This window comes from Acanthaster planci, linkage group LG05, assembly GCF_054643075.1.
Source record: "Acanthaster planci isolate LZ-2023a linkage group LG05, COTS_SCS, whole genome shotgun sequence".
Taxonomy (NCBI): Eukaryota; Metazoa; Echinodermata; class Asteroidea; order Valvatida; family Acanthasteridae; genus Acanthaster; species Acanthaster planci.
In genome coordinates, this window is record NC_141781.1 from 3,871,522 (window position 1) to 3,895,466 (window position 23,945).

General features: G+C 48.0%; 1 protein-coding gene across 6 annotated transcripts in view; it reads right to left on the reverse strand.

Annotated features, from left to right (window-relative positions):
- LOC110986797 (unconventional myosin-IXb-like) overlaps positions 1-23,945 on the reverse strand; it is a 78,228-nt gene that overhangs the window by 4,316 nt on the left and 49,967 nt on the right. For 3 of the 6 annotated variants that reach the window (XM_087136533.1, XM_087136528.1, XM_087136532.1), the window contains 17 exons: positions 23,021-23,212; positions 22,420-22,542; positions 21,648-21,797; positions 21,177-21,364; positions 20,157-20,402; positions 19,185-19,337; positions 18,361-18,583; positions 17,427-17,939; positions 16,616-16,732; positions 15,940-16,113; positions 15,343-15,499; positions 14,655-14,794; positions 14,268-14,388; positions 13,457-13,691; positions 12,911-13,042; positions 4,071-4,191; positions 234-424 (listed from right to left, as the gene is read on the reverse strand). In XM_087136533.1, coding sequence (XP_086992659.1) covers positions 234-424; positions 4,071-4,191; positions 12,911-13,042; positions 13,457-13,691; positions 14,268-14,388; positions 14,655-14,794; positions 15,343-15,499; positions 15,940-16,113; positions 16,616-16,732; positions 17,427-17,939; positions 18,361-18,583; positions 19,185-19,337; positions 20,157-20,402; positions 21,177-21,364; positions 21,648-21,797; positions 22,420-22,542; positions 23,021-23,212 — 3,176 coding nt within the window. The remainder of the gene's footprint in view (positions 1-233; positions 425-4,070; positions 4,192-12,910; positions 13,043-13,456; positions 13,692-14,267; positions 14,389-14,654; positions 14,795-15,342; positions 15,500-15,939; positions 16,114-16,615; positions 16,733-17,426; positions 17,940-18,360; positions 18,584-19,184; positions 19,338-20,156; positions 20,403-21,176; positions 21,365-21,647; positions 21,798-22,419; positions 22,543-23,020; positions 23,213-23,945) is intronic. The other 3 variants (XM_087136529.1, XM_087136534.1, XM_087136531.1) reach the window with 2 other exon arrangements.

Consider the following 23,945-nt stretch of genomic DNA (forward strand, 5'->3'; position numbering starts at 1 on the left):
TCCCTTAATAACTATTTGTGAGAATACAAGTCAAAAACCAAATTTTAGTCAATCAAAATGTAAAATGTTTGGAGGCAACTCAAAGCAAAATATCAAAACAAAACTGATGTATAAAAAATTGAACAGGAGAAAAAAAATCAATATCTGGTGTACACAAGCTCCATGTACAGGAATAGTTATACTAAAACAAGATCGGTCCTTCCAAGAAACTTTAAATAAAACCTGGGACTGACTTTTCTTTCTCCAGAGTTCGTATTCTGTCCTTGAGCACTTCCTCCAGCTCTGTATGTCCATCGCTCGTTGTCCTACCGGCATCCTCGCCGACCTCTTCAACCTCCCCACCCTGCCTTTCGGTGGGCTCCTCCACCCCCTCCGGGACAGTCTTGCTCTTGCGCAGGTCCTGCTGGCTGAGGGTGTCCTTCTGCTGGGGGGACGGGCAGAAACAAGAGCTCAGGTTAAGCCCCATGATTCAAGAAGGAGGACGGGGGGAAATAATGGATGATCTGTCTTTCCGAATGCCACCGCTCGGGGAAAAAAAAATCAGTCTGGGGATTGAGTTCTCCCCACCGAACGTTTATCTCTTGAGGTCACTGAGTTCCAATAGCACAAAAGCAGGCTGATCCTCTTGATTTTTGTATAAGTGAAACGGAGTAGATACTGGTGCTAGACACAGTCACGTATCTGTGGCAACGTCCCGTGCACACTATTGCACTTTTTTCTAGCTGGGCAGCAAAACCTTAAGCACAGTCCAAAGTAAGAGAATGCTGTTGACTGTGATATCCAATGTTGGCAAACAGAAGTCTATGGATCTTTCCGACGTGATTGTCTTGTTCAACATTAGCAGTGTACATGCATGGTCTATGGCACTTACTGTACCAGGAGGCACAGCAAATGCAATGTTCTGCAATACACCACGATTTGAACCACTCTCTGTCTCGTCTGCAAGCAGAAGTCTGATGTACCGCAGATGACCAACAATAATGAACCAAAGCTATGAGTATCGCAGGAACTCAACAGCCGTTCACCACCAATCGCAATCACAACTTTACACGTACTGAGCAGTTTCTCTAGTACTGACAACAACCTGATACCAAGTCCAGAAATGGCAATGATCATACCACCCCACATGCACATCTCATAAAGGCAAGAGTATGGGGAAAAACCACAACCGTCCTCACTGCCTATAAAAACCAGAGATGACGCTTATTCACAAAGCACATTAGACACAGGCACTGTTTCAAAACCTCCCAGAAAACAGGTTGATACCGGAAAGGCAGAGTAGCTAAACAGGTTGTGAGTGCTTCCTTCCTCCAAATGTTTATTTCCTGATTTGACAAGACAAGGACAGGACAGAAAAAGAGGGGGGAAATGCAAACAATACGGGGAAGAACCAGTCTTGGCAATTTTATCTTCTTCCAGGTGGAAGTCCTAGTGCAATGAAACACCAGCTGTGGTTGGGTACTGGACACATGTACCAAATGTACATCAAGCAAGCTCTCCAAATATGGAACGTACAACCTCCGGATTGAAGGGTCGCAAAAAATCTCATCAGGAGAGCTTTCAATATCAAGTGATGCATAGAACAAAAGTAGAATTTATCCCTGAACTCCCCAAATACGGACACAAAGAATACAGTGAAAGGAAGTTCAGTCTGGGGAAAGCTTTCAAATCTTTAGTGCTGATGAAAAAGATGTAAATTGTATGATGTGTAAGGCCAGCTACATGTGTAATACACAATGAAACATCAAACAAACTGGTTTCAGAATTCCTTAGGAGATGATGCACAGTGCAGTGGATATACTTGTGGGGGTTCTTTGTCTTCCTCTCTCCTTTTTTTCCAACTTTTTTTTACTCCTGTACATCCCTCCTGCATTTATTTATTATTTATTGACTTCAATTACATCTATCTATATTTAATTTCAGTCACAGACTATCAAAACTATATGCAGCCGTATATATATGCTTTGTCACCATCGCTGTATTCAGACACTACACGTACATGATGCAACATCTATTATACGACTGAGTATATGACGTTGCTACAACTTGGAGTATGACTTGGTAGCATTAACCTCATAACTAAGTTCCTGGGTGGCACAACTTGTGTAAAGCATGAGCAGAACACACCAAAAATAGCGTGTTGTTATCCTGAGATACTGAAATACGTTGGGTTTGATTCTTTCCCACGCAAGGGAAGTGCGAGTAAAAGAAAAAAAAAACAGATAACAGGAAACTTTACATACATATTTAGGGCACTTTTAATGAGTGATGAATTAATTGGACCATGATGGGTATCACAAAGTGTTGATCTCTATGTTCAATTAAAACAAAGACGTTTTCATCACAGGCCTTCATCTGAAAATCCCTGCACTCCTCTTACATACATGTTTACACTGTTTGGATTTACTAAGTTAAACACACTCGTGTGTGACACAATTGTATCCTCTGTCTAATCCCCAATGTGCGCCAATGTTGTATTGGTAGTGCAACAGGGGTGGTTCCTGACTATCTGATGAGTGCCTCAGACCACAGAAAAAACAGCAATGATGAAATATTCAACAAAATGAAAGTAGGCTCTTGCATGTTAACACGAAACCTTACTCACTGCATTTTAGAGTAAAAGTAGAAACAAGCAAGCAACGTACTGCAATTGTAGGATAACTGCTATTCCAGAGGATGTCTGTCATAAATGCTCTCTTTAAAGTTTAGTGGATTTCCTTGTCAGGACAATGAAAGCCAAATGCATTGACGCTAACCTTGTGATCCCCATTTGTGCTTGGTCACAAGACTGGATTTTACCAATGTTCAAAAATAAAATGACCAACAAAACCAGCTGACCATTAACACAAACAGCTCCAGGAAAGTTTATCCTGCCACCTCAGTGAATGGAGGAACAACAGACGGAGCGGCATACACGTAAAAGGAAACCACATGTCCATGACTAACACGCTACCCTCCCATTGTGGCTGATTTCAGTGAGTCTTATGTATGACCAGAGTTCACAACCAAATGACCATGGCATCAACCAAATTTCAATATGATGCAAGTTTCCACAAGTGAATGAACTGCTCACAGCAATAAAAAGGTGACAGTAACCTCATTAACCTGCTGTATCAACCAGTACTAAAATAATCCCAGAACAAAAGATCATCTCTTTTAAATAACTTAAATCCTTTTTTTATATCGGCAAAACTATTTAAGTTTATTACGACCTAATGATCAAGGTTAAGAGCCATTAAAAATCCCTATGGAATGGATCCTTCTTTATGAAACCAGTGTCTTTTGAAACAGGCAGATGATGCTGACAAGTCTCCAATTTTACGAACTTCAGACATTCAAGGGGACAGGAAATTATTGGTGCTGCTTACAAAAGAAAGTTGTAAATACACATATATCAATTCATATTCATTCGTGGTTAATTTAACACCGAAGAGGGGGGCTCTGTTCTTTCCCTTTTGAAAAATACAACTGAACTGAAATCAAGCGATCATTTAGAGTTGAGGAGATAATCATCGGTATCTTCTATGCTTACGAAATTGTGGGGATGATACAGCAATGGGGCACGAATGGATAGATTCTAGCCATCTACCCGAGATTGAAGTCCATGGTATGAAATAAAGGTATCCATATTTATCTGTATACCAAATGTCAAAACAAACTTTGACATGAAACAATTTGCAAAATTTGAACTACTTGAAATACTGCTTGGGCACTTGTCCCTCTGAATTGCTATCATCTCTAACACTGGTCACTGTTAAAACCGAGATTCATGGAGTGGTTTTGTTTTGTTTTGCCACAAATGACTCTGCAAGAGGCCCACAATTCCCAGAGACAAAACCTCTCTTAAAGTAAATTTGACAACAATTTTTTTTTGTGATCAGTCTGAATTGGAATGCATTAATGGTCGCAGTAAAAGCTGTAATTGTTGGCATGGCAACACTGTACCAAGTTTTGTGAGACTGATTACAGTTGCACAGCATTTGCACTGCATAAATTCTACACTATGGCACAAAGCTGTACGCTCTTTTTTGATAATGTACTATTTGAAAGGAAAAAAGGCCTAGACTTACCCTCTTGCGTAGGTCAGAGAGTTTCAGTGAGGCTGACGTAGAAGCACGCTCCAATGTGTCGATGTCTCGCAGCGTGGTCTTTAGTTTCACCAACTTCTCCTTGATAATGACTTCAAGGCATCTAATTGAAAAATAAACAATTCTGAATAATCGTCTCCATTCTGAATGCTCAATTTGCAACACAAAGCAGTCTTGTTAGGAATTAGCAACATGGAATAAGCTGTTCCTATCGGAAACACTAGAAGTTGGGAACAAAATTTCCATTTGGGCCTACATTCTAATATGGGCCTATTCCCAGGATATTTCTGAAGGGAACAGCATTTCTCCTGATTGAAATAAACAGTTTTCCCTGCTTAAAATAGCATTTCAATCCTACATTTCTTTCTGTTAAAGTACCGGTACATGGCAATAAGCCAATGAGTTGGCCTTTCTCAGGAATGTTTTCATCAAATAAATTTAGGATTCACAATTTGAACAGAAAAATGTACAATTTCGGGCACCATGGCTCTGTGTATAAACCCATGGTGTTGGAAACGGGTTCCCCGGCAGCAAGTGGTCAACCCCAAAGAGGAGGTAAAATAGTTTTTAAACAATGAAGGGGAATATAAAGACATACAAAAGAGTATCCCAGATGAATTCACTCCATGGGCCCTTTAATGCAATTTACTTCTTCGTTTTACGTAAAATTTATTTCCAGTAAAAGGGAGTAACAGGCTGGGTAGTTTGGGCCAGGAGAGCGAGTGACAGGCAGGGTAGTTTGGGGGCAGTGCAGGGAGTAACAGGCAGGGTGGTTTGGGGCAGTGCAGGGAGTAACAGGCAGGGTGGTTTAGGGCAGTACAGGGAGTAACAGGCAGGGTGGTTTGGGGCAGTGCAGGGAGTAACAGGCAGGGTGGTTTGGGGCAGTGCAGGGAGGAACAGCCAGGGTGGTTTAGGGCAGTGCAGGGAGTAACAGGCGGGGTGGTTTGGGGCAGTGCAGGGAGTAACAGGCAGGGTGGTTTGAGGCAGTATATAGGGAGTAACAGGCAGGGTAGTTTGGGGCAGTGCAGGGAGTACCAGGCGGGGTGGTTTAGGGCAGTGCAGGGAGTAACAGGCAGGGTGGTTTAGGGCAGTGCAGGGAGTAACAGGCAGGGTGGTTTGGGGCAGTATACAGGGAGTAACAGGCGGGGTGGTTTAGGGCAGTGCAGGGAGTAACAGGCAGGGTGGTTTGGGGCAGTGCAGGGAGTAACAGGCAGGGTGGTTTGGGGCAGTGCAGGGAGTAACAGGCAGGGTGGTTTGAGGCAGTATATAGGGAGTAACAGGCAGGGTAGTTTGGGGCAGTGCAGGGAGTAACAGGCGGGGTGGTTTAGGGCAGTGCAGGGAGTAACAGGCAGGGTGGTTTAGGGCAGTGCAGGGAGTAACAGGCAGGGTGGTTTGGGGCAGTATACAGGGAGTAACAGGCGGGGTGGTTTAGGGCAGTGCAGGGAGTAACAGGCAGGGTGGTTTAGGGCAGTGCAGGGAGTAACAGGCAGGGTGGTTTGGGGCAGTATACAGGGAGTAACAGGCAGGGTGGTTTGGGGCAGTACAGGGAGTAACAGGCAGGGTGGTTTAGGGCAGTGCAGGGAGTAACAGGCAGGGTGGTTTAGGGCAGTGCAGGGAGTAACAGGCAGGGTGGTTTGGGGCAGTGCAGGGAGTAACAGGCAGGGTGGTTTGGGGCAGTGCAGGGAGTAACAGGCAGGGTGGTTTGAGGCAGTATACAGGGAGTAACAGGCAGGGTGGTTTGGGGCAGTACAGGGAGTAACAGGCAGGGTGGTTTGAGGCAGTATACAGGGAGTAACAGGCGGGGTGGTTTGGGGCAGTGCAGGGAGTAACAGGCAGGGTGGTTTGGGGCAGTACAGGGAGTAACAGGCAGGGTGGTTTGAGGCAGTATATAGGGAGTAACAGGCAGGGTGGTTTGGGGCAGTGCAGGGAGTAACAGGCAGGGTGGTTTGGGGCAGTGCAGGGAGTAACAGGCAGGGTGGTTTGGGGCAGTATACAGGGAGTAACAGGCGGGGTGGTTTAGGGCAGTGCAGGGAGTAACAGGCAGGGTGGTTTAGGGCAGTGCAGGGAGTAACAGGCAGGGTGGTTTGGGGCAGTATACAGGGAGTAACAGGCAGGGTGGTTTAGGGCAGTGCAGGGAGTAACAGGCAGGGTGGTTTAGGGCAGTGCAGGGAGTAACAGGCAGGGTGGTTTGGGGCAGTGCAGGGAGGAACAGGCAGGGTGGTTTGGGGCAGTATACAGGGAGTAACAGGCGGGGTGGTTTAGGGCAGTGCAGGGAGTAACAGGCTGGGTGGTTTGGGGCAGTACAGGGAGTAACAGGCAGGGTGGTTTGAGGCAGTATACAGGGAGTAACAGGCAGGGTGGTTTAGGGCAGTGCAGGGAGTAACAGGCAGGGTGGTTTGGGGCAGTACAGGGAGTAACAGGCAGGGTGGTTTGAGGCAGTATACAGGGAGTAACAGGCAGGGTGGTTTGGGGCAGTGCAGGGAGTAACAGGCAGGGTGGTTTGAGGCAGTATACAGGAAGTAACAGGCGGGGGGGTTTGGGGGAGCGCGGGGAGTAACAGGAAGGGTGGTGTGAGGCAGTATACAGGGAGTAGCAGGCAGGGTGGTTTGGGGCAGTACAGGGAGTAACAGGCAGGGTGGTTTGGGTCAGTATACAGGGAGTAACAGGCAGGGTGGTTTGAGGCAGTATACAGGGAGTAACAGGCAGGGTGGTTTGGGTCAGTATACAGGGAGTAACAGGCAGGGTGGTTTGGGTCAGTATACAGGGAGTAACAGGCAGGGTGGTTTGGGGCAGTGCAGGGAGTAACAGGCAGGGTGGTTTGGGGCAGTGCAGGGAGTAACAGGCAGGGTGGTTTGGGGCAGTATACAGGGAGTAACAGGCAGGGTGGTTTGAGGCAGTATACAGGGAGTAACAGGCAGGGTGGTTTGAGGCAGTATACAGGGAGTAACAGGCAGGGTGGTTTAGGGCAGTACAGGGAGTAACAGGCAGGGTGGTTTGAGGCAGTATACAGGGAGTAACAGGCAGGGTGGTTTGAGGCAGTACAGGGAGTAACAGGCAGGGTGGTTTAGGGCAGTGCAGGGAGTAACAGGCAGGGTGGTTTAGGGCAGTGCAGGGAGTAACAGGCAGGGTGGTTTAGGGCAGTGCAGGGAGTAACAGGCAGGGTGGTTTGGGGGCAGTGCAGGGAGTAACAGGCAGGGTGGTTTGGGGCAGTACAGGGAGTAACAGGCAGGGTGGTTTGGGGGCAGTACAGGGAGTAACAGGCAGGGTGGTTTAGGGCAGTGCAGGGAGTAACAGGCAGGGTGGTTTAGGGCAGTGCAGGGAGTAACAGGCAGGGTGGTTTGGGGGCAGTACAGGGAGTACCAGGCAGGGTGGTTTGGGGCAGTACAGGGAGTAACAGGCAGGGTGGTTTGGGGCAGTACAGGGAGTAACAGGCAGGGTGGTTTGGGGCAGTACAGGGAGTAACAGGCAGGGTGGTTTGAGGCAGTATATAGGGAGTAACAGGCAGGGTGGTTTGGGGCAGTGCAGGGAGTAACAGGCAGGGTGGTTTGGGGCAGTGCAGGGAGTAACAGGCAGGGTGGTTTGGGGCAGTGCAGGGAGTAACAGGCAGGGTGGTTTGAGGCAGTATATAGGGAGTAACAGGCAGGGTGGTTTGGGGCAGTACAGGGAGTAACAGGCAGGGTGGTTTGGGGCAGTGCAGGGAGTAACAGGCAGGGTGGTTTGGGGCAGTGCAGGGAGTAACAGGCAGGGTGGTTTGAGGCAGTATACAGGGAGTAACAGGCAGGGTGGTTTGGGGCAGTACAGGGAGTAACAGGCAGGGTGGTTTGGGGCAGTGCAGGGAGTAACAGGCAGGGTGGTTTGGGGCAGTATACAGGGAGTAACAGGCTGGGTGGTTTAGGGCAGTGCAGGGAGTAACAGGCAGGGTGGTTTGGGGCAGTGCAGGGAGTAACAGACAGGGTGGTTTGGGGCAGTGCAGGGAGTAACAGGCAGGGTGGTTTGGGGCAGTGCAGGGAGTAACAGGCAGGGTGGTTTGGGGCAGTGCAGGGAGTAACAGGCAGGGTGGTTTGGGGCAGTGCAGGGAGTAACAGGCAGGGTGGTTTGAGGCAGTATACAGGGAGTAACAGGCAGGGTGGTTTGGGGCAGTGCAGGGAGTAACAGGCAGGGTGGTTTGGGGCAGTGCAGGGAGTAACAGGCAGGGTGGTTTGGGGCAGTGCAGGGAGTAACAGGCAGGGTGGTTTGAGGCAGTATACAGGGAGTAACAGGCTGGGTGGTTTAGGGCAGTGCAGGGAGTAACAGGCAGGGTGGTTTGGGGCAGTGCAGGGAGTAACAGGCGGGGTGGTTTGGGGCAGTACAGGGAGTAACAGGCAGGGTGGTTTAGGGCAGTGCAGGGAGTAACAGGCAGGGTGGTTTGGGGGCAGTGCAGGGAGTAACAGGCAGGGTGGTTTGAGGCAGTACATAGGGAGTATAAGACAGGGTGGTTTGGGGCAGTGCAGGGCGTAACAGGCAGGGTGGTTTGGGGCAGTTCAGGGAGTAACAGGCAGGGTGGTTTGGGGCAGTGCAGGGAGTAACAGGCAGGGTGGTTTGGGGCAGTACAGGGAGTAACAGGCAGGGTGGTTTAGGGCAGTGCAGGGAGTAACAGGCAGGGTGGTTTGGGGCAGTATACAGGGAGTAACAGGCAGGGTGGTTTGGGGCAGTACAGGGAGTAACAGGCAGGGTGGTTTAGGGCAGTGCAGGGAGTAACAGGCAGGGTGGTTTAGGGCAGTGCAGGGAGTAACAGGCAGGGTGGTTTGGGGCAGTGCAGGGAGTAACAGGCAGGGTGGTTTGGGGCAGTGCAGGGAGTAACAGGCAGGGTAGTTTGAGGCAGTATACAGGGAGTAACAGGCAGGGTGGTGTGGGGCAGGACAGGGAGTAACAGGCAGGGTGGTTTGAGGCAGTATACAGGGAGTAACAGGCGGGGTGGTTTGGGGGAGTGCAGGGAGGAACAGGGAGGGTGGTGTGGGGCAGTACAGGGAGTAACAGGCAGGGTGGTTTGAGGCAGTATACAGGGAGTAACAGGCAGGGTGGTTTGGGGCAGTGCAGGGAGTAACAGGCAGGGTGGTTTGGGGCAGTGCAGGGAGTAACAGGCAGGGTGGTTTGGGGCAGTATACAGGGAGTAACAGGCGGGGTGGTTTAGGGCAGTGCAGGGAGTAACAGGCAGGGTGGTTTAGGGCAGTGCAGGGAGTAACAGGCAGGGTGGTTTGGGGCAGTATACAGGGAGTAACAGGCAGGGTGGTTTATGGCAGTGCAGGGAGTAACAGGCAGGGTGGTTTAGGGCAGTGCAGGGAGTAACAGGCAGGGTGGTTTGGGGCAGTGCAGGGAGTAACAGGCAGGGTGGTTTGGGGCAGTATACAGGGAGTAACAGGCGGGGTGGTTTAGGGCAGTGCAGGGAGTAACAGGCTGGGTGGTTTGGGGCAGTACAGGGAGTAACAGGCAGGGTGGTTTGAGGCAGTATACAGGGAGTAACAGGCAGGGTGGTTTAGGGCAGTGCAGGGAGTAACAGGCAGGGTGGTTTGGGGCAGTACAGGGAGTAACAGGCAGGGTGGTTTGAGGCAGTATACAGGGAGTAACAGGCAGGGTGGTTTAGGGCAGTGCAGGGAGTAAGAGGCAGGGTGGTTTGAGGCAGTATACAGGGTGGAACAGGCGGGGTGGTTTGGGGCAGTGCAGTGAGTAACAGGCAGGGTGGTTTGAGGCAGTATACAGGGAGTAACAGGCAGGGTGGTTTGGGGCAGTGCAGGGAGTAACAGGCAGGGTGGTTTGAGGCAGTATACAGGGAGTAACAGGCAGGGTGGTTTGGGGCAGTATACAGGGAGTAACAGGCAGGGTGGTTTGGGGCAGTATACAGGGAGTAACAGGCAGGGTGGTTTGGGGCAGTACAGGGAGCAACAGGCAGGGTGGTTTGGGGCAGTGCAGGGAGTAACAGGCAGGGTGGTTTGGGGCAGTGCAGGGAGTAACAGGCAGGGTGGTTTGAGGCAGTATACAGGGAGTAACAGGCAGGGTGGTTTAGGGCAGTACAGGGAGTAACAGGCAGGGTGGTTTGAGGCAGTATACAGGGAGTAACAGGCAGGGTGGTTTGGGGCAGTACAGGGAGTAACAGGCAGGGTGGTTTGGGGCAGTATATAGGGAGTAACAGGCAGGGGGGTTTGGGGCAGTACAGGGAGTAACAGGCAGGGTGGTTTAGGGCAGTGCAGGGAGTAACAGGCAGGGTGGTTTAGGGCAGTGCAGGGAGTAACAGGCAGGGTGGTTTGGGGCAGTGCAGGGAGTAACAGGCAGGGTGGTTTGGGGGCAGTGCAGGGAGTAACAGGCAGGGTGGTTTGGGGCAGTACAGGGAGTAACAGGCAGGGTGGTTTGGGGGCAGTACAGGGAGTAACAGGCAGGGTGGTTTAGGGCAGTGCAGGGAGTAACAGGCAGGGTGGTTTAGGGCAGTGCAGGGAGTAACAGGCAGGGTGGTTTGGGGGCAGTGCAGGGAGTAACAGGCAGGGTGGTTTGGGGCAGTACAGGGAGTAACAGGCAGGGTGGTTTGGGGCAGTACAGGGAGTAACAGGCAGGGTGGTTTGGGGCAGTACAGGGAGTAACAGGCAGGGTGGTTTGAGGCAGTATATAGGGAGTAACAGGCAGGGTGGTTTGGGGCAGTGCAGGGAGTAACAGGCAGGGTGGTTTGGGGCAGTGCAGGGAGTAACAGGCAGGGTGGTTTGGGGCAGTGCAGGGAGTAACAGGCAGGGTGGTTTGAGGCAGTATATAGGGAGTAACAGGCAGGGTGGTTTGGGGCAGTACAGGGAGTAACAGGCAGGGTGGTTTGGGGCAGTGCAGGGAGTAACAGGCAGGGTGGTTTGGGGCAGTGCAGGGAGTAACAGGCAGGGTGGTTTGAGGCAGTATACAGGGAGTAACAGGCAGGGTGGTTTGGGGCAGTACAGGGAGTAACAGGCAGGGTGGTTTGGGGCAGTGCAGGGAGTAACAGGCAGGGTGGTTTGGGGCAGTATACAGGGAGTAACAGGCTGGGTGGTTTAGGGCAGTGCAGGGAGTAACAGGCAGGGTGGTTTGGGGCAGTGCAGGGAGTAACAGACAGGGTGGTTTGGGGCAGTGCAGGGAGTAACAGGCAGGGTGGTTTGGGGCAGTGCAGGGAGTAACAGGCAGGGTGGTTTGGGGCAGTGCAGGGAGTAACAGGCAGGGTGGTTTGGGGCAGTGCAGGGAGTAACAGGCAGGGTGGTTTGAGGCAGTATACAGGGAGTAACAGGCGGGGTGGTTTGGGGCAGTGCAGGGAGTAACAGGCAGGGTGGTTTGGGGCAGTGCAGGGAGTAACAGGCAGGGTGGTTTGGGGCAGTGCAGGGAGTAACAGGCAGGGTGGTTTGAGGCAGTATACAGGGAGTAACAGGCTGGGTGGTTTAGGGCAGTGCAGGGAGTAACAGGCAGGGTGGTTTGGGGCAGTGCAGGGAGTAACAGGCGGGGTGGTTTGGGGCAGTACAGGGAGTAACAGGCAGGGTGGTTTAGGGCAGTGCAGGGAGTAACAGGTAGGGTGGTTTGAGGGCAGTGCAGGGAGTAACAGGCAGGGTGGTTTGAGGCAGTATACAGGGAGTAACAGGCAGGGTGGTTTAGGGCAGTGCAGAGAGTAACAGGCAGGGTGGTTTGGGGCAGTGCAGGGAGTAACAGGCAGGGTGGTTTGGGGCAGTGCAGGGAGTAAGAGGCAGGGTGGTTTGGGGCAGTGCAGGGAGTAACAGGCAGGGTGGTTTGAGGCAGTATACAGGGAGTAACAGGCAGGGTGGTTTGGGGCAGTGCAGGGAGTAACAGGCAGGGTGGTTTGGGGCAGTACAGGGAGTAACAGGCAGGGTGGTTTGGGGCAGTGCAGGGAGTAACAGGCAGGGTGGTTTGGGGCAGTGCAGGGAGTAACAGGCAGGGTGGTTTGAGGCAGTATATAGGGAGTAACAGGCAGGGTGGTTTAGGGCAGTGCAGGGAGTAACAGGCAGGGTGGTTTAGGGCAGTGCAGGGAGTAACAGGCAGGGTGGTTTAGGGCAGTGCAGGGAGTAACAGGCAGGGTGGTTTGGGGCAGTATACAGGGAGTAACAGGCAGGGTGGTTTGGGGCATTACAGGGAGTAACAGGCTGGGTGGTTTGGGGCAGTGCAGGGAGTAACAGGCTGGGTGGTTTGGGGCAGTGCAGGGAGGAACAGGCAGGGTGGTTTGGGGCAGTGCAGGGAGTAACAGGCTGGGTGGTTTGGGGCAGTGCAGGGAGTAACAGGCAGGGTGGTTTAGGGCAGTGCAGGGAGTAACAGGCAGGGTGGTTTGGGGCAGTATACAGGGAGTAACAGGCGGGGTGGTTTAGGGCAGTGCAGGGAGTAACAGGCAGGGTGGTTTAGGGCAGTGCAGGGAGTAACAGGCAGGGTGGTTTAGGGCAGTGCAGGGAGTAACAGGCAGGGTGGTTTGGGGCAGTATACAGGGAGTAACAGGCGGGGTGGTTTAGGGCAGTGCAGGGAGTAACAGGCAGGGTGGTTTGGGGCAGCAGTGAGACAAATGGATTAAAAGTATCAACTAGAGGAGGAGCTGTGTGACTGTTCACATGCCTGCATTACAAGAGTACAGGCAATTGATTTTCTATGGAATGTGCACAACTTAAGATATTTTCAGGCTTAACACACCTGACTGTGCACATGTTGGCCTGAAACATCTTCAGCTAACAGCAATGCTTAAAATTTTGAACTTTGAGAGTGAGACTCTACCAAGGAAAGGTAGCAAGCATGTAAAGCACAATCCACTGAGTTGGAGACAGATAGCCAGCCAAAGAGAGGGACCAACTTACAGAGCCTGTTTGGAGACATCTTGCAAAGATTCCCAGGGGGACATCTGCTTGGGGCTCTTCAGCACGCATGGGGCAAACACAATACTCAAGCTGTTGGGTGACATCCGGTTGTAATTCTCATACAGGCATACCCTGCAAAGAGAAGAATGAACCAAAACGGAAAAAAAAAAAATCAATACTGTTTTAGATCACATTTGATCACTTTATTTGTTGTGTTGCAACAATTCCACCAGAAGGCTTTTGACAAGTGTACAGGATTTACAAGACCCTGGACACACGCAGGATTGAAAAGGGTGGAGACATCCACTAGTGTTTCAGGAGACCTAGAAGTCTTTATATGCTGAGGTACAAGGAGAGTGCCACTGCATTCCTACAAAGCGGTAGAAGATTGAAGATTCTGGAAGGCCCCTGAGGAAACTATCATGGGTGTTGGGGTAACTATAGAACCAAATACACTCAGGTATGCTGATTTTCAGGGATTTCCTATGCGGTGCCACAAAATCAGTGCTTCATAAACTATTCTGCAATCAAGAAGAACCCTCTCACCTGGCCAGGTGGAACACTAGCCTCTCAAAGAGGTCAAAGTTTGCGGTGGGGAGCTTGTTGATGGTGTCCTGGAGGGACAGGAGCCGGCCCCGGTGGTCCGGTATCTCCACCGCTCGCAGGAACTCCTCGTAGAGTTCAAAGGTCAGCAGGGGCTCCGGCATCTCCCGGAAGAAGGACTTGACAACCTGGGCGATGACCAGCATGTTGCAGTTGTCCAGGTCAATCTGGTCCAAATCTGACAAAGCAAGGGACAAAATATGACAAAGATGAATGACCCATGATAACAAAATTTCGGACATTTGTGGCAATCAATCCACTGACTCAACACGAATTGAGTTGTCAAGATTCCTAGTATCCTTTTTCATTAACCATGAATGAATACAAAACAATAATTCAAGTAATTCTGAACAAACCTGTTCACTACAAGCATCATTCCAGAGCCAAGAATTTTCCTGATTCAACAATGTCTATTTCTCCATTTGGGATGGGAAATGAACCATCTTCAATGTTTCAACACAAAAATTACCCCCCCCCCTTTCACTTTCCAGAAATTTTCCTGCAGGAAGCATTTTTGAGGCCCTGACACCACTAGCCGATAAAAAAATCCAGTCGTCACCTTTGGGATTGGATTCCCCTGCCTGAATAATTTCAAAGCTTTATTCAAACTTATTTCGTATTCTGGTTTCTATGTCTTCTTAGATTCAGGTCCTTTCCATCAATGTTGCCACCGCAGATCAGTTTTTAAGAAGTGTCCATTATATTTTGGAACCCTTTCCATTGTTCTGACCCCTCTCGGCTTTCCTCTGCTTACCAGGCTCTGTGTTGATGAGGTGTTTAAGTTCCTTGACCTTAGCCTCAGGGCCCGGCCTGCGATAGATACCCTCTGTGAACAGCCCCTTCAGCTCAATGATGCTCAGACAATGCTCAAGGACCTGAGGCATGGGACAACAAGAAATCAGCTGAGTATGGATTCGAACCTAGGACCGCTGGGATACCAAATGGGAGGTCTACCAACTAAGATTTCCAGCATTGATTTAGCAGATTCCTAAACTCTCCTAGCTCTCAGGGTTCTAATGCCTTGTGACAAAAACAGCAACTAAACACTTTCCTCAGAGCAGGTGCAGTGGCCAGGACTGACAACAGAACACAACAGAAAGTACGACCAAAAGTCAAAACCAATGCCATAAAATATTCTTACCATGGGTATGTTGCTGTCTGCCGTTACCAAGGTTTCTAGCCGTGCACCAATCACCTTGCCCGTTACCTTGGCTTGGGGCTTCCCCTTACACAGTATGCTGGCCTTGGTACAACATTTCTTGTGGCAGGTAAACTTACACACTGGAGAAGGGAAACAACACACGTCCGAACAACTTCATTAGGCATTCTCACTTTTTTTTTGAGAGGCTCAACATGTGTCACTGTTGGAAAGTTTGAAATGATTGATGACAAATAATGGATTGAATGCAACAATACACTCCTCATAACATTCACAGGTTTGGGTGACTTTAAGATATTCTGAATCAGTTTGTAATTGTGTCAAGAAGTTATGATTCTGTTTAGAGCGTGCTCCAAAGTTCCTCGGCCCCATAAAACTAAACCTTCAAGAAATTCTGCAGATGAACCCTTAAGAATTGTTGATGTGGGGTCTCTGTGAAGTGTAACTGCTCTTTAGCATGTGATTTCTAACAACACAAATGAATTCACAGTTACAGTTTTCACAGAGAGGGAAAAGCTTACTCCATAATGCAATGCACGCCACTCAAAACTTTCACACAATCCTCCAAACGTGGAAATCTGCTTGTTTCTTACACAAGTCACCCAGGCCCAATGATCGGGATCAACTCAGGGCCAAGTCAGGCTCTTGTAGTCCTCAATCTTCTCCATACCTTGACAGACTTGCCCTTTCTCCATGAGCCAGAGAAACGCTGAGCACACCTCGCATGCCGTTGGGATGCTGAACTGGGCGGCTACAAACCGATGTCCCAGGTACTCAAAGACCTCCTCCTTCTCCTTGTCTTTCTTCTTCTTCCTTTGCTCTTTGGACTGCAAGGAAACAAACAATGACGAGAATTGTTTGTTGTCGTAACTCTGAAGTGGACACAGACAGCCCGTTTTGACGGTGACATAAGAGTATTTGATTGAACATTAGCCAAGCAAGAACACACCTGTCTGCAAGTTCAAATGTGTAGGTATAATATAGTTGCACAGGTCAGGACAGATCGGATAACCATATAAATGTAATTTCTCAAGCGAGATCCCTTGCTTTGAAATTCTGGATAGGTACATATTTTTTTTTAAAAAGAATCCTCAAACCACATACTTTAGACTCCCCAAGAAAGGCCATGTAAATGTGCACACTACTTGAGCTAAACGGGCAAGATTAAGCAATTTTTAGATCAGAGCCTGGACCAAACAAATTAGCAAACGATGCTACATTAACCACAGAATTCTGATGAGATTGCTTTTGTTCATCCTTGACTGACCTTCTTTTCCGGTTTGTACTGCTGGGTGAACTCGTCCAGGAAACCCCTGAAGGCGTTGATGCCCAGCGTGATGGGGAACTGCGTCTTGCTGTTGGACGTCTTGACATGATTGGCCAGTGACGTTTCAAAGGTGGAGATCAGGTCCTTGTACATCAGGGTGGTGGTGTTGCCCTCCTGCAGAGTAAGAACCGTGAAGCCGCTTAGAATAACAATAATAATGTGTTCATTTAAACACTGGACAACAATGTGGCCAAGCTGCAGGCGTAAAGGGGCTCCTCAGACCGCGGCAAATCGTCTTGCATCCACCCAAAAAGCACAGCCAGAGATTGTATGCATTGATTTTTGCAGACGCAGGAAAACTGGAATACCCAGGAAAAAAAAACCCTCTTGGTACAGGAGAGGTTCAACAAACAAACGAATAACGAGCACAGGACAACAGTGATAAGAGGTGAGAGCCTGATGTTCTAGCCACTTGTGCCACCCATCCAAGTATTTTGATGGAATAAGAGTTCGCTGTGCTGTCCCCAAAAACACCTGTGCACTCATTTCAATGTTTACTGTTGGCCTCATACTAGACAATTTGATATATTCTGCAGCACAAAACTGAGCTGAAACAATGAGCTGTCTGGGGTTGGGGGATGTCCTTTCACAACCACCAAGCCTGAGTCATACCTACCTGCTGCATGGCTACTGAGTAGGTGCTGATCAGGTTCAGGCGGAACTCACTCAGGGCTTGTTTGAAGACCATATCCACGGCCGTGTCACTCCCGCCTTTCTTCTTCATCTCATGAATCTAGTCATCCAAATAAAAGTGGATATTTTAGACCACTAATGGGCCAAGTAAGTCGGCTGCCAACTTTTCAAAAATATCTTTCCAGTGTCTCTTCTGGGAAGTTGATGACACAATCGGGATAAAACTAAATTTGATGGAACCACATTCCCATGAATACATTTCAAGAATACATTTCTTTATTTATTTCTCATTTATACTGGGGAACCCATTCAGTTTATAAAAACTGTTCTCTAAAAGGCCCCAGTTCACAATATTTAAATTCAATAAAAAACATCTATTAAGACGAAAAATACTGACGGAATTAAATTAATAACATCTATGTAATAACATCAATGAGAGCATATATAAAAACACATCCATTCAATGAAAAGGTTTGTGCTTTGTGGTAACATCATGCAAGGACATCTCTACACAGTAAACAAAGATGTGTTTAAAAAACTTCCGAAGTAAACGTAAAACGTAAAATATTCTCAGTTTGAAATGGACACAATTTTCATTGAGGTGCTAATCATAAGATGTGAAAGCGAAAATAAGCGGAGAGCCAGTCAAAAAAACAATAAACAATGCATGGCATTTTGGTTGGTAACCTGCTTTTGCTAAACAAATCAATTTGCTGAGCACTTCTATGAATTTGGCCCCTTATCTGTGCTCAGCACCATTTGGTCAGCTCAACGAAAACATCCCCTCTACATACCTTGTTGTACAGGAATGTGTCCATCTGTTGCAACTCCCTAGCATCAGACACCAGCTTGTTGGTAGGGTACCTCCACTGCGACATACCGTGGATGCTCATGTTGCTGGAGCCCCCACGGATCTTCTTCCCGCCGACCAGCCCCATGGTGGATCCCGCTGTTCCAGACGATGGCTGCTGTTCCTCCGGAACCCTGCGGTCCAGCTTGAGGGAATGGGGCTTGGGCTGCAGGTTGGCCTTGCCCGGCTTGCTGCTACTGCTGTTGCTGCTGCTGTCTGGGCCTAGTCCAAGGACCTCGGCAGCAGCCTGCTGGGGGTCTGACTGCTTGCGCATGAAGCGGCGCTTGAAGTGGCGCTTGGCCTTGGCCAGGGCGCTGTCCTTGGGCACAGGGGAGTCCGGTGTGGTAGGCACCGCGTCTTGGTCGGGAGGGAATGGGGAGCGAGGTGAAGGTGTCTGGCTGACTAAGGAATCCTCATCAGAGCGTGGCTCGGTTGGTAACACAACAGAACTAACAGGCTGAGATTAAACAACGAAATTTAAAGTCACCACCGATGCTCCAGTCAAAGTGTTTTGCTGACTAGTAATAATGAAAACAAGGAAAATTACAGCATATTCCAAGCATAAGAAACCAATTCAAAAGTTTTAAACTCTAGCATACTTTTTGAGGCAAACATTTGGCAACTGTTGGTAACATTTTATTATGAACTAATGCACCAAAACAATGGTTTAGAAATTGCTAAGTCCAGGCCAGCAGTTACAAATTGGTAAATTTAAAAAAGAAGTTTCTATTGTTTCCTCGACAATGTAATTATTCAAAACACACATTAGGTATACTTTGCAGTAACATCTAACTAGATTTAACTTCAACTACATGCAACACATAAACCACGGTTAACCATCTTTAACTATAACTATTACCAGTATAATCACTACCCACCTTCAGTTTAATCTCCTGCTTCTCCTCGACTTCCATTTCCTTAGTCTCCATCGATGCCACTTGCCCGTCCGCATCCGTTAACCTTTGATCTTCCTGGTCCTCGGCCTCCTCCAGCGGGTACAGGATGTCTTGCGAGTCGCGGCCCGAGTCATCTTGTGAGTGTCGGTGCTGGTCCTGTTTCCGCTGCATATGCTCCTGGTAGGCAAAGGCCAGATCCTTCACCCTGGGTGGAGGGACACACCAAAGACGAGAAATCAGATACGAAGCTCTTACAATAAGCTGTGCTCTATTCACGTCACTGACACCAACACTGGCCGTCTCTTGGACACATCCAAAGGGGAATCGTTGTCAAGCACTGGTGAAACGCATACTTTATTCAGCATATTTCTTTTCACCACCAATATTTGTATGGTGGATCACCACTGTGCCAGAACGGACACCAGAATCAGTCAGCTTTTACATAAACAGCAATGCATGCTTTGAATGTTTGTAATCAAATACCCCCAAATCATGGTGGTACATAAAGGTAATTTTGCTGTTTGACAAATCCTCTTTGCATACTGTTTTTCTGAATTTATAACGTAATCCAAAGGAACCAGTTTGTCTGCAGAAACATTCAGTTGTCACAGGCAATGAAAGTTGTAAAACTTGCATCGTTCACATGCCTATCAATTTCTTTTTACAGCTCTTCCGCCTAGTTTACAAAAACGATATAAGGGTGCTGCACTTGAAGCAAGCAACACCGATGGCAATGGCCACCTCGTTCGTAACGGGAAGTTAACTGTATGGCTTGAAAGTACAGTGCGATTTGAGAGATTATTTACCTGGATCCTGACCTTTGAACCCCGGTCAGTATTGGTGGAGTCTCAGGTGGTTGCTCTTCGTCCGTTATGATGACTGTAGACGTCTTATTGGGTGCCTCGTCATCCAGAAGCAATTCGTCAGAGCCCACAGATCCATCCAGGATACCACTGCTCCTACGTCAAAGAAAAGTTGCCGTTAATGGGTGACTGGCAAGAATGTTATCCTTCGCTGAAGAAATGTACCCTTGGCAGAGGAATATGAAACATCACTGAAATGATTGGCACACTAAGGGCCAGCTTTCCAAAAAGCAGTGTGGTCTCTGGATATTAAAAGATAAACTTTAATCCTTCATTATTGCAAGCAAACAAAAAGACCCCAACTATGGTCTCAAAGTGACCGTTTTTGTTGCAGGAACTAGACTTGCATGAAGCCAGAATGGTCACAACTCAAAGGGATGTACTCAGTAGCATGAGGCTACAGAGCTAAATCAAAGGATTTGAAATCCCCCAAAAACGAGTGAGGCATTCTCATTTACAGACTGGTTCCTGTCCCCACCCTTGCTCCAACTCTTTCTGAAAAACAGATTCAAACGGAAAGATCAGGTACAAGACTGATCCTGCTTTGCATTCGTGACCCTGAGTCTGCCTTTCTGAAACTAATTTGTCAATTCATTTTGTATGTGTCACATATTTAGAACCTATAACAACGTGAGGCTGGAATGCACAACACAGTAAATCAAAAATGGGAAACTAGCTCCATGGTTTAGTTTAATTACATCACGGTTTTAATCTTTACAAGTTCTTTCTGGTTCTGTATACCAAATGATATGGAACCTGCATGAGAACCACAAAGTCTACATCATAATGTCTGTGCAATCAACCAGTGAGGCACCAAATCCAACTATTGTCTATGCCTGCAGCTCTTTACTGTGTCTAAGGCAGAATCCAAGCTGTAGCCATTAATCCCTGATCTGGACAGGCTATGACACTCACTCTTCCGACTCCATGGTCCTGGTGCGCTTCCTCTCCATGTCAAACTCTTCCAGGTCATCCGGGGTGAGGATCCCCTCGTCACTCATGGAGGAGTGGGCCTCGTCTCTCTGGGAGGCTGCCGACACCCTCAGCTGCTCCTTGAGTCTCATCTCTTCTTCCTCTTTCTCTCTCAGCAGCTGCCGTTGTCTCTCCTCCTCCTCCAGAAGGCGTTCCCGTTCTTGTCTCTCGTCCAGTAGCTTCTCAAATCTGCCGCAGCAGAAAAAGTCAACATGCCAGTCACCACCAACAATGTCGTGCTGGACTTTAATATCTGATAGAACAAGTCCTCCGAAAAATCAATGTCTTCAAATTTATTCTGGATGACTGAACTTCATGCAACCAACTAAATCACAGCGTGCATGCAACCACATTCTCCATCACAAATTTTTGTCGCAATCCATTTTTTTGTAGGTACTCGTGCATATTGATGAGTTCTGGATCTGTTGCCCTGCATTTGTTTCCTTCTGACGAGCTGACTTGACTACAGAACACACCATTGTAATTCCTCCTGCTATTAGAAACAATGCCAGAATGCTACAACATACTTTTTAGGTCCGAAGTTGATGAGATGCTTGGATTTTGACAGGAAGTTTGGCTTGGATTTATTTTGTCCTTCATAATTTTTCTTCAAGTGGGAAAAATCCACAGGAATACACAGCAAATCTGAGTACCCATCATTATATCGCTCGTCCTCACTTGCAGAGTCACGAATTGTTTGCCTCAGCAAGAAGATTTTCTTGCCAAAATATTAGCACCAGACATCAAATGACATTTTAGCCAGTAACTGCAGCCGTGTCCAAATGTTATGGCTGTTGTTATGAGTATTAAATGTGTCTATGGACGCCCATGGTTGACATCCACAGCCACTTCCTAGTTTTTCCAAGCCCCAGCTAGTTGATTCAAACACTTCTCAAGCCAAACTTTTCTGTTCATCATCAGCTCTGTAACATCTGCAGCCAATCTCCTACATGTTTCACTCACAGCTGTCTGTCCACGTTGCCTCTGACATAGCACTGCAGCCACAGCGTCCCCCGCCGCAATCGCTCTAGTAGCCTCCTCATCTGGTAACCGCGCCAACAGCTCTGGATGAAGATGGCCGCCAGCTTCCTCTCCCGCTCACGCTGCAGCGCCCTCAGCTGCTTACGGCTGATCATTTCTCGCACTCCACACTGTTAGGATAAACAACCGTGTTGAAACAAACAGGCCCCCAAAAATCCACTGAGTCAAAAATGGGTCTGTTGTCATTTCTCAGACCTGCTGTGCACAGAAATTTGCTTAGTGAAGATGATGCCTGCGCAGAAAAATCAGGCTACCAGCCAAAATTCCACATACTGTGTATTTTCTCTGACCGGTTCCCAACTGATTTTCTGCTTAGCACATGAACTCACTACAGAGCATTTCTACCTTGAAGCTCTAAGAAACTGCACCCAGAACAAAGTACCGAGAACTTGCCTGCAATTTCAGAGTTGCATATTTCATCTGCAGGTAGCTCTGGCGCTGAAGGATTCCACGCATCCATTTCTGTATGGTGATGATTCTCTTCAGGACGTGACTGTGCAGGGCTTCCTGCAGCTTAAGCCGTTCACTCTCCCTCAGGAAAACCTGAAAGCAAGCACACAGGTTGATTCAAACTCTGCCAATCAATTAGGGCCTTTTTCTAAATCTCAGAGGCTTCTCCATTTAGCAACATTGACCTCAAGGACCTCAGTTCCGTGGACTATGTTCCTAACCTCGATGACTAAGTCAAAGATGGATTTGAAACTGCTCTTTGAAAAACGCTGCTAGCAACTAGAATTTCATTGCATTTCTACGGAATCACTAATGGACCTTATGAACAGACTGAAGATTGTATTGCCTGAACAGGACATAAGGATGGGCTGAAGGCAATGCAACTCAAAAGGTAAAGCTCTGCCTGACGATGTGACTTTTGTGGGCTTGTTCCCTGTCTCCCCATTATGCTGTGACCTCAATATCAGGGAACAGGAAGCAGTTCAGAAGTGACAGCTTCCATTGTGGGGCCTGTCCATGTCAAATGGCTACAACTGGGAGTAACACCTGTCTATGGGAAGTGGCTGCAGCCACTAACCAATGGCTTTCCACTGACACATGCAATCTTTCCAGCCACAGCCACAACTCTCAGACACAGACTCAATTTGAATGGCTTTGGAGATGGTACCCTTATCTTCAACACTTGGAACACTCAGACACAGACTCTGGCGCTTACCTTGGTTTTCCCAAGTTGATAGTGCTTGGGATCTAATTCCATCGTCTCCAAGAATTCTTGAATGTCTTGGAGGCTGGAATCTCTACCATTGGGTAACAGCAGGTGGTATCGATGGCTGAATTCCTGACCACAGAAAGAGATAAATGAAAACATCAATAGAAGGCCAAAGGGGTTCCACTCAAAGTCAAAGTCCTGGCAACACTCAACGTAACATCCTTCACATTTTCTAGCAAAGACTTCCAGAAACTTCATTAACCCTTCACTATGCAAACAGACTAAATTCACATGCTTCATGTTTATGTAAACTTCAAAGGTAAGGGGCACTGAGCCCCATGTCAAGTAAAAGTGGCTGGGAAGACCTTCCTCAGTCCTACAAAATCCTTGCATGTCACGGTGGCATGAATTTTTATCCAGTATTTGAAGTTACCCATCACAGCCAAAAGATGGTAACCTATAACCTGCCCCTACTGCATTGCTCCTACACATTGTAGTGGTTACAAAAATATCAGAGTAGTTAACCTCACAATCTATTCAAAATTCTACTCAACTTTCCAATATTATTTGTGAGTACAAATTGGCCGTGAACTAATGAAGTTTTTACCTCGAAGGTGAGTCGCACGTTATAACCCGACTGCCTGATCCGGACCGTCTCCAGCATGCCAGTGTAGTGTAGTTGCCGCATCATTAGTGCCTCGTCAAGACGGCATGGCTCCTTGTTGGAGTTGGACTTGATGCAGCGGACAAAGAATGGGTTAGCCTGGTTCAGCGTCTCCATCAGCTTGCTGAGGGACAGCTGAGGGGACCAAGTGGAGATGAAAGGCTACATGAGAATCTTGAATCACAAATAGACATATCCCTGAAATGCAATGTCCAAAACTAAAACTACATGGACAATACACTTGACAGTGAACCAAGAAAAATGGAAAAACAAGATTGGTAAATATTCCCATGATTTATGTCTAGATGCATTTGTTCATAAACCAAACAAGTTTGGAACCAGTTCCTATGTTCTTTGAAAATGAAATGAAGTGAAAACCAAAATACATTTTTCTGAATGGAAACACAAACATTCCAGGAAATGTTCTGCTTTCAGGGAAGCTGTAACGGACCACTGATTTTATAAGATGTGACATAGGAAGGGGCATTAAAATAGAAACTTCAACACAATACACAGACAAGAAACCGATGGAAACAGAAACTAATCAATCATCCAATTCATCTTTTCAAATTAAAATGGGGGAGTCTCCTTCTCCAAACTTCTGTCAAACAAATCACTCTGTGCATGCCAGTCAGATATGCAAGACATCCAGGCCTCGACATTAACAGTTGTCCGATTGCCCGGGACAAGCAATTTCTTCTTTCGGGCCAGTAAAAACTAAGGACAAATTGCCCGATGGACAGGTACTTTTCCCTTGAAATAAAAGTGTCTGTTTTTCATGGCCAAGAATAGCAGTCAGCAAATTTAGATTTGATTTTTAATTTCCTCTTCTCAAAAGCTTATAAAAAGTGGTAAAAAGTAAACAGCT